General features: G+C 45.0%; 1 protein-coding gene across 2 annotated transcripts in view; it reads left to right on the top strand.

Moving 5' to 3' along the window:
• The first annotated feature begins 1,459 nt into the window (after positions 1-1,459).
• The window catches only part of GMIP (GEM interacting protein), a 41,180-nt gene continuing 32,606 nt past the window's right edge, over positions 1,460-10,033 (top strand). The window contains exon 1 of one of the 2 annotated variants that reach the window (XM_077838714.1): positions 1,460-1,540. Coding sequence is in view for 1 of the 2 variants with exons in the window: in XM_077838713.1 (XP_077694839.1) it covers positions 3,257-3,278 (22 nt within the window). In the remaining variant the exon portion in view is untranslated. Of the gene's footprint in view, positions 1,541-3,086; positions 3,279-10,033 lie in introns of those variants that run through there. The other variant, XM_077838713.1, reaches the window with a different exon arrangement.

Below are 10,033 nucleotides of genomic sequence, written 5' to 3'. Positions count from 1 at the left end.
CCCCAAAGGAATATGACAGACATTTCTGTACCTGTATAATAACGAACACAGAATGTTCACATGAGAATGAAAAATTTCAACCCAAAAGGTAATTTTCTTTTTAGGTTAGATGTTTATAAAAGGTAGGTGTTTAGGATGGAAATGCTGCCGCGGCCTTAACTCCCATAAGTCCTCCAGCAATGCTGTAATCCTGACTCTCTGTGGGTAGTGTATGTGGTGGGAGAGACAGGGTTCTGTGCTTGTGGTTAAGAGGCTGCCACAGGAACAATGATGCAGCTGAAGTGAGAATTCTAACAGACTGTATTTCCATAGCAATTGGCAGAGAGGGGTGAAAGGGAAATCATGCTTCTTATGGCTTCTGTGAACCACAAGCCACAAAAATTCTGGAGTGCCTGCAACAACTGCTTTTCCAACCAGCATTGTACATTGTCACAATGACTCTGGATCAGGCTTCCCACCCAGGAATTTAGTTACTGTATTGGTCTAGAAGAGTCAACCCAATGAGAGAGAGATCACAAGATTGAGTCAGAACAAGGAAGAAGGCTGATGAGTTAAAGGAAATGAAATGTTTTGTGTCCACAGTTCTGCATTTTAACCACAGAAACTTGTCAACACCACTTACCCTAAAGCTCTCAACCAATAACGTTCATGCTCATAGCTGCAGGATGCCCTTTTATACCCACCCAGAAACAGCCACATGAATAGAAATAAGTGAGCAGCTCTGAACTTCATCACTGGGTCTGGTTACCTCATCACACATGTGGCATATATCCTGCCTACTGTGGAAAGTGGAGAAGCAATTGGTTCTGGCATGTATTACTCATGGGAGCAGGTAATAAGTCCCTTAATTTCCCTAGTCTGACAACCCCAGAGTTCTGAGATTCAGCTATCAATTCATATTCATGAGGAAAGCTAAAAAACAGAGTATTTATTATTGTGATTCACACACATTTGAACCTGGGATGCTCTCATGGCCTGCTGTGAGCAAGCAGAGCCGTGGGGTTTGAGGTCAGGGCTGCTGATCACGTGTTGATGCACATGGTTGGCAACAGCCAGGCCTTGCCGAAAGATCATGGAGGGGTAGCTTCATAGTCCATGGTGAAGCAAGTCAGCAGCCAGGACCATTAGTTGGTGGGAGGAGGGTAATCAGTGCATATGCAAGGTGCAGGGGCAGTCTGGTTAGCGTAGGTAGCAGGCACATCCAGGTTTGGGCATGGCAGGATAGTGTACAGCCAGGTCAGAAGACTGGTTTGGCTAGCAGGAGTTTGTTCTCCAGGGGGTCTGGGCAACAACAGGCCTAAGAGACTAGTTGCTCAGACAAAAGATGGTGCAAGAATAGGAAGCTGTAAAATTAAGTGGTGTCCAGTAAGTCTGCTGTCATCTGACCCAACTGAGTCAGCAGATGTAGCCTCTGGTTGTGAAATATTAGCTGCAATTCTCTTGTCCAACCTTGCAGTGGTGTGAAGGTATGGCTATCACTCACCAACCCTGCAGACCTGGGTTTGTGATCTGTGGCACCTGACAGAGGCTGAAGTTATAGGTAAGAGCCTTTCTCTGGTTGTATAGAGCAAACAACTGTGTCTTTTATAACTAATTATTTGTGAGTCAATGAAAGAAAATTAATTGTTTCACTGCCGAGCATGAGAGACCTATGGTTACGCCATGAGACTGGTTCACCTGACTTTTATAATAAGAATTTCTGTAAAACACTTTATATTATGATCAGTAATTGCAGTGGAAGCCACTGAAGTTTACTCTTGCTGTAAAGTGAACCCTAGAGTTCACAACTCACTTTATGTAGGTAAATCCATAGTTTTTGAATAAATGTGTCCTACATTTCCTGTATCACTGGTTTTCAAACAAATAAGTGTTTCTACATTGAGGATGAGACTCATAGGTTTTAAGCCAGAAGGGACCTTTATGATCATCTAATCTGACCTCCTCATCACATAGGCCATAAAATTCCACCCAGTGATTGAACTAGAGCATATCTATTAAGAAGACATCCAATCCTGATGTAAAGACTTCAAGCAAAGTTTAGTTGTCTTCAAGATGGTTTCAATCTGAGAAACCTCCTCATGGGTCTTAGGGTATGTCTACACTTTGAGCTGGGAATTACACTCTCAACTCGAGGAGACATACCCACACTAGCTCCAATTGAGCAAGTATGCTAAAAACAGAGCATGGTTGAAGTGCCATGAGCTGCAGGAGAGGCTAGCTCCTCCAAGTATATGCCTAGCGTCTTGGACAGGTAAGTACTTGGGGTGGGTAGCCCCTCCTGCCATTTGAGCCATAGTGGCTACACTATTTTTAGTGTGCTAGCTCAACTGGAATTAGTGTGGGTATGTCTCTTTGAGCTGGGAATTATACCCCCAGCTTGCAGTGTAAATGTACCCTAACAAATACTGACTCAAGCAAGGAGCATTTGTGTCATATTAGAGGTGAGCTGGGGAAACCAGAGCTCAACTTCGAAAATCCTTGGTCAGGTTTGGGTTTTGAAAAACCAAAATCTTGAGGGGTGGGGCGGGGGGAGTGTCTCAGTTCCAGTTTGTCCAAACCACCAAAGCGTGGAACAAGAGTTTCAGATAATTGTGGGGTTTTGGTCAATTTCTACTATTCTCCCACTGTCCCAAACCAATCCCTCTTCTCTTGGTATGACTGAATATATTATTCTGGAGTAAGTGCTGCTACATGGTGCTCTACTGAAATATTTTAAGAAGAGTCTTTTAAACCAATGGCCACATTCTCTGTGCATCTATGGTAATATATTTTATAAATATGGGAAAACCTAGCATCCCTAGAAGCACCAGTCACATGTTCCCACATAAATGTGCACAGACTCATATACCCCAGGAGTTTGGAATTGTGAGTTAAGTTTTCCTGGGGTGAGAGTGAAGGTTAGCTGTGAGAGTTTGTGCTGCTGTAGGCACTGAAGCCAACAGAGTTGTAAAATGGGCCCTTCTTTGTTCGCAGACAGATCTGAATGTATGCAAATTGAACGATCAAACAAATGTACACTGCGCACAGTTTCCTTACACGGAAATGTGTCTGCAGGAAGTAGATTGGTTAAAGCGGCTGCACTTAGACCAGGGCTTCTCTGTCAATTCCCTTAGCATACAACTCATATGGACTCTCTGGCTAACCAGATAACATCAGAATTGGTCAAGGATTTGTGTTTTACTCAACTTGGCTGCGATCCAGAGCTGGGTAAACTGGGACCCTGCTGCTTTCAGACCAAAACACAGAAGACCCAGTCATGGGAGACCCTGAACCAAGTGGTATGTGTTGGCATTTGAAATAACCTTGTGAATGGTTTATAACGTAAGCTCTGTGGGATAGGGGCCATCTATTGTGTCAGTTTGAAATGCCTAGCAGGCTGTGGTAGCTCAATGGTAAACTAACGTTTCTGTGTCTTTGCCTTTTCATGAAGACCTGGCCTGTTCCATGCGCTTTACTACAGCTCTTTCTTGCCTCCAGATGCAGCTGTGGGTTACTTTGTAGTGCAAGCTAAACTCTTAGTAAGAGAAAAGAATGCAGAGTCTCCATTACCAGGAGTCACAGGCTCCAGTGTTCTCTCTGAGAATGTGGATGCGTCTCCTGCAGTACACAGTGCCACTCTTCTGGGTTGAGGTTCTTTAAACATTTTTTGTTATAACCCCTATTTTTAAGAGTCTCTTCGTCAACCATAAACATCCTCAGGCCACATGGCATTTTCCTCTTCTCAAAAGTGCAGAAATAACCAGTTCAAGATTTCACATGCTTTTTTCTAAATAAAAAAAAAGCCAGCTTTGTTTACCAAACGCAACACTCCAGGTGACTTCCCATTCAGGGAGACAAAGCTGTGCTAATTGGAGAAAGAGAGAAAAGAGTGGAACAATTACTTTATTTTTATTTTGCAAACAGGCTATTGCGCACGTGCTCAATTTCCACCATTAAAGATTTCAGCAGCATTTTGAGCCTGTAGGGACTTTTTGACCATAAATAGTATGAAGAGATCTTTAGGGTAAAAAAAATGCTCTTTGTGGTATAACAAGCTCACGAAAGCTCATGCTCAAATAAATTGGTTAGTCTCTAAGGTGCCACAAGTACTCCTTTTCTTTTTGCGAATACAGACTAACACGGCTGTTACTCTGAAACATGCTAGTATTGCTGATTGTTGTGATTTGAGAGTGAGGGGTGTGTGTGTGTGATGCTTTTACTAGAGAGGAGCAGCTCTGCCTGATGGGAAACAGGCTGGAAATGCCAAGTCTGTCACGAGTATTTGATTCAACATTAGCCAGTGACCCAGTGTCATTCCATGCAACTGAAAGCCTGGCCCAAATAGTTTCGGAAAGAGACGGGGTTTAATGGTCGCAGCAGGAGGTGGGGAGTTAGGACTCCTGGGTTCTATTACAATATCCGCAGCTGACTGTGTGACGCCTTGAATGTCTCAGGTCACCTCTCTCTGTGCCTCAGCTTCCCACTTTGCAAAACTGGGATAATTATGCTGACCACAGTTCCTGGGAGCCATATAGGTACCTTGATAGGGAAGATCTCATTGGGGGTTGAGTGGCTAAGTTCATTAACATTCATAAAGCACTTTGAACACCTCAGTAAAGGGCAGAGTATTATGATGTAGTATTGACATTACCCTGGGTACTGCACATTAGCTGTGTTACCTATATTTTGACCAAGTTGGCTGCTTTTTGAATTTCTGCAGAACTGTTCAATATTTCTCTGTATTACACCCAAATCTGTCATTGTGGCTGCTCCCCACAGGTTTGGGACCTAAGGGTATCTTAAAAGGGCTGTCTCCTTCTTGGAACTGGAGTAAAATTTTGTCTAATTTTTTTTTTTTTTTGCTATATTATACTCGTGTCAGGTATCACCCCTTGCTGAGAAAGTTTGACTTGGCCAGTCCTCTGTTTCCTATCAGCTATGTATAATTTGCTTTAGTGCTTTTGCTTGGGGTGATGCACACACGAAAGTAGGTGGAGAATGTGAGAAATACGGAGGAGATTATAGGAAATGGTCTTGTGTCTATAAAACAGTTTGGTTCTGACTTTTCCAAGAAATCTGCGAAGCACTGTGTTGTAAAACACACGTCCCACAGGCACACACAGAGACATTGCGCTTTGAGCAGATAGCTTATTCTTGCTCCCTTTATCACCAGGGCCATCCATAGGCATACGCAACATACATGACGGCATAGGGAACCCGAAAATTTGGGGCACCATTCCTGTCGCAGGCCGCAGCTAGAATCCTCTCTTCTCCAGCCCCTCCCCTGTGCTGGGCTGGTGGACTTCTCCCCGACCCCAACCCCACCCCCTCCCTCACTAGCTCCAGCCCACCACTGCCCAGAGCGGAGTCCCTCCCTGGACCCTGCCAGCCTGTGCCGGTCTCCGGCAGGGGCCGTACCAGGGCCAGGACAGGAGGAACAAAACTTCCAGATGAGTCAGTGGGAGGGGCAGAGGGAGTCCCGGCTGCGTAGGGGAAGGAGGGAGGGACTTAAAGTGACACTGCACTCACCGTCTCTCACACTTCCCTAACACACACACACACACACACACACACACAGCCTCTCATGAGTCACAGTCCCCCAATACAGTCTCTCTCTCTCTCTCTCTCTCTCATACACACTCACACACACACACACACATACACGTATTATTATTGTTATTACTGCTTGGTAGTTCCTGTCAAAATTCTCGTGGTGAGCCAGGAGTGGCGAGGAGCTGCAGGAGGGCCATGGGCTTTGGCAAGATGCAGCCCCCACGTGACAGCGTGAAGCCTGCCTTGAACCACTGCTGCAGCATCTGCTGTGTACAAAGCTTGGTTTGTGTCAGCAAGTGGGGGGCGGGTTCTGGGGATCCATAGGCAGGGGAGGTGGCTGTGCCCCCTCCACACATTGGGGTCAGCAGCGCAGGCTGGGGCCCACCTTCAGGGAAGCATAGGGGCACAAGTTTAATAATACTGTGTAGGGCCCTGTTTATCACCTCTCCAACTTCAGCTCAGTCTTCCCTCTCACAACTGGCAGCTTGAGCTGCTTTTTCTGTTAATAATAGGAGGATGAGGTGTGAGGAGATGTCTAGGTTGCAGAAAGTAGAGAAGCTTTCACAGAGGAGAGTAGCAAGACTTGAGAGAGCTTCTGACTAGTTTATTTGGATCAGACTGCAGTGCAGACAGTGGATTTTGAGTTACTGCCCCTGAGATTCATATGTCCTTATGTGGAGAACAGATTCAGTTCCCAGCAATACTTAAAAGATGAACATGGACTGAGAACTGAGGTCCTGTGCAGTTGGAGTGCTTGGACCAACTCTGCAGACTGTATTGCAGCCAAAGGGAGAAGTGATCTGGTAGGAAAGAATAGTTCTTTGAGTCTGTGATCAGTATCAAGAGCAGGGAAAGCAGGCACCACTGGGAATTCCTGCAGCAGCTGGAGACTCTGGAAGGCTGGTACCAAACCAAAGAGTCAGCTGTTCTAGGATTTGAAATTATACACTTACTGTGAAATGAGGTGTCAGTGGCTGAACGGGAAGTGGTGCTTCTGCCATTCTGCAGAGCAACAACAACTCCCTCTAAAAATATCCACCCTGCTCTGCACACCCACTACTAGGGGAGCCTGCCTTTCCCGCAACAAGAGTGAATGGAAAACAAGGCTAATGGGCCTTTTGCAGGGTAGACGTAGATCAGATGACTTTTGGTCTAGTTATCTATGGAGGCCAGGAGTGTGACAGGCCTTTGCTGACACTAGCTCTTGAGAGTTGGACAGCTGTGCCCCAGCACTAGCCTTGCACAGCAGTCCCCTTTCTTTATCCTGCATGTTGTAAACCAATATGCATAGCTGGTGCTGGAAGGGTTTCATTACTCTCTGTTGCAGCGATGGAGCAGACTAGTGTTGCCAGTGGTCTGGTTTTCGACTGGGAACGCCTGCTCGAAAAGGGACCCTGGCGGCTCCGATCAGCACCACCGACTGGGCCGTTAAAGTCCAGTGGTGCTGCAGCTCTAAGGCAGGCTAGTCCCTACCTGTCCTGGCACCCCGCTGTGCCCCAGAAGCAGCCAGCAGGTCTGGCTCTGGGGTGGGGAGGAAGAGGCACAGGATTCCATACGCTGCCCTTGCCCTGTGCACTGGCTCCACACTCCTATTAGCCAGGAACCACAGCAAATGAGAACTGGGGGGCGGTACCTGTGGGCGAGAGCAGCGCACAGAGCCTCCTGGCCCCCTCGCTTAGGAGCCCCCTCGCTTAGGAGCTGGACCTCCTAGCTGCTTCTGGCTGCGCCACTGACGGGGAGCCGCCTGTGGTAAGCCTGTGCCCCAACCCCCTGCCCCAGCCCTGAGCCCCACACCCAAACTCAGAGCCCTCTCCTGTACCCCAAACCCCTCACCCCCCTGCACCCCAACCCCCTGTCCAGACCAGAACCCCCTCACAGACCCTGAATGTGCAAGGATATTCTAGATAATAGGGTTGCTAGAGATGTCACAAATCTGCTTCAGCCTTTTGTATCAGGTATGAAAGACCCTTCTTGCCCATAAACTTATGTAACTTCTCCATGATCCCTCCGCTACCAGACTGCTGCACTCCCTGATCATCCACGTGGTGTCTCCGTTTCCCCACCTATAAAATAGGGATAATAATATTTCCCTGCCTCACATGAGTGTTATGGGGCTTAAGTAATATTTGTGAAGGGGTTTGGGGGCCTCAGATGGAACGTGCCACAGAAGAGCAACACATTATTAATTATTATTATAATATCTAAATGACATTTATCCTGTTTCACCTTTAGCCCACTATTCTTTTCCCCAGAGCAAGTATTCTTTGTGAAAAATTATTCCTCTTCTCTGGTACTGACCAGAGTATTTGTTTACTTATATAGTGTTAAGATCTCTCATAAGACTCAAGGTAGTTTATGGCTACACAAATTAATGTATTAGTAGTACCTAGGAGTTGCAGTAATGGACATGAAGCCCATTGTTCTAAGTACTTTGCAAACACAGAACTAGGAAGTCCCTGCCCCAAAGAGGTTACAATAAGAGACAAAAGGTGAATAAAAACAGACTGACGTGGAAGTGCTAGAAAACAGTGAGACCATATTGGGCAGTAGCCTCAATGCACCCATTGCCTAACTATTGTCAAGTTTTTTGTAGGCTTACAGTAAAGGAGTTTTAAAGAATTATTTGAAGTATAATGAGGTAGCTTTGTAGATGTTTCTGAGGAGCTACTTCAAATCATGAGGGACAACATGGGAGAAAGCACAAAGATGACTGTGAAAATTTAACAAGTGAATAATTGAGGCTGGCACCATGGGGCAATTCAAGGTGAGAATCAACATCTTGATAGCGAGAGAGAAACTATCATAGAAATGTAGGGCTGGAAGAGACCTCAAGAGGTCATCTAGTCCATTCCCCTGTGTTGAAAAAGGGTCAGGTATATCTAGACCCATCCCCAACAGGTGTTTATCTAACCTGTTCTTTAAAACCAACAATGATGGGGATTCTACAGCCTCCTTAGGACAGCTGTTCAAGTGCTTAATTATCCTTATAGTTAGAAAGGATAATAGTTAACCTAACTCTTCTTTGCTGTAAAGCCAATTCCTTCTCAGCCTGCCCTTGATCCTGGAGGTTGATCACTGTTTTCTTAATAGCAACCATATAAATATAAGATTTGTACAGTGTCCCCTCAGTCTTCTTCTGTAGACCAAGCATGCCCAATTCTTTCCACCTTTTCCCATAGGTCACGTTTTCTAAGCTTCTTATAATTTTTGTTGTTCTCCTCTGGATTCTCTCCAGTTTGTTCACATCTTTCTTAAAGTGTGATTCTCAAAACTGGACACAGCACTGCAGCTGAGGCCTCACCAGTGCTGAAGAGAAAGGAATGATTACCTTCCATGTCTTACATATAACACTCCTGTTAATACATCCAGAATGACATTTGCCTTTTTTGCAACAGCGGACTATGGTCGGTGATGAGCCATGAAAGTGAATACAAGTAGCTTATGTTTAAATGGGATGACGTTCCTTTATCAGAGATTCTTGGGCATGTAAAGAGTTTGGTCTGGACCTGTATGTGCTGAAAGGCCACTTGGAGGCTGACAGCCGGTTAGGACAGATGGGCGTTCTTGCTAGATAAGAAAGGGACTATCTGTATCCCTATGAACGTATGTTTTGACTACACAGCTGGGTGCTTAATGGAGCTGGCATTTGCTAGGACAGGAAAACGTCTTAAATCCAATTTCTTTCTGCCTTAAGTTGAAATTTTAATGATAAATACAGTGAAGGAACCTGAGTGACTGAGGCTATTTCTATTTTATATTCCATTTCAATCAAGCCTCACTTTCAAAAGCATAATCTATCATTTTGCCTGTCACCATTTGTGCTAAGTAGATCAAATACCCTGATGAATCACTTCCTCCTGTTTTACAATATCTTTTATTTCTACAACTCTGTAAATAAAGGAGAAGGGAAGGTGACCACTCAAGAAAGAAAACAAGATTTTAGGAATCTAACTTCCTAACCAGACCGCTTGTGACTCTAATTTTTCCAGTTTCAGCTGATTTGTTAGATATGTTGTGCCTCACTTTACGAAGTGACTATTTCTCCCAGAATGCCAAAATCAGAAAAGAGGTTTTTTAACTTGGCTATGACTTCTGGTTGTATTCTCTGATGCTTCTAGTTCTACATAGAGAGCCAGTGAAACAGGCAGAATTGCAGGATCTCAATGCTTGGAGGAGATGGTGTTCAGAGGAGGGATTTAGGTTTATTAGGAACTGAGGAATCTTTTGGGAAAGGAGGAGCTATACAGGAAGCATGGGCTCAGCCTAAACCAAAATGGAACAAGATTACAAACTTTTTAATTTTACATGCCAGCAAAAGGGTTTTTAAAACTAAAGGCTAGAGGAAAGCTGACAGTGCGGAGGAAGCACACGGTTTGGACAGACACATCCCTGAGTGGAGGATTTATTAAAGGGAATACTGAATATCCTAGTAAAAAGGAGAGGATAGAAGTTCATAAAGTGCAGTAGGAAGTAAGATGACACAATCAACCAAAAATGAGTA

Source organism: Eretmochelys imbricata, chromosome 20 (assembly GCF_965152235.1).
Source record: "Eretmochelys imbricata isolate rEreImb1 chromosome 20, rEreImb1.hap1, whole genome shotgun sequence".
In the NCBI taxonomy this organism is placed as follows: Eukaryota; Metazoa; Chordata; order Testudines; family Cheloniidae; genus Eretmochelys; species Eretmochelys imbricata.
This window is presented reverse-complemented; position numbering and strand designations above follow the sequence as displayed.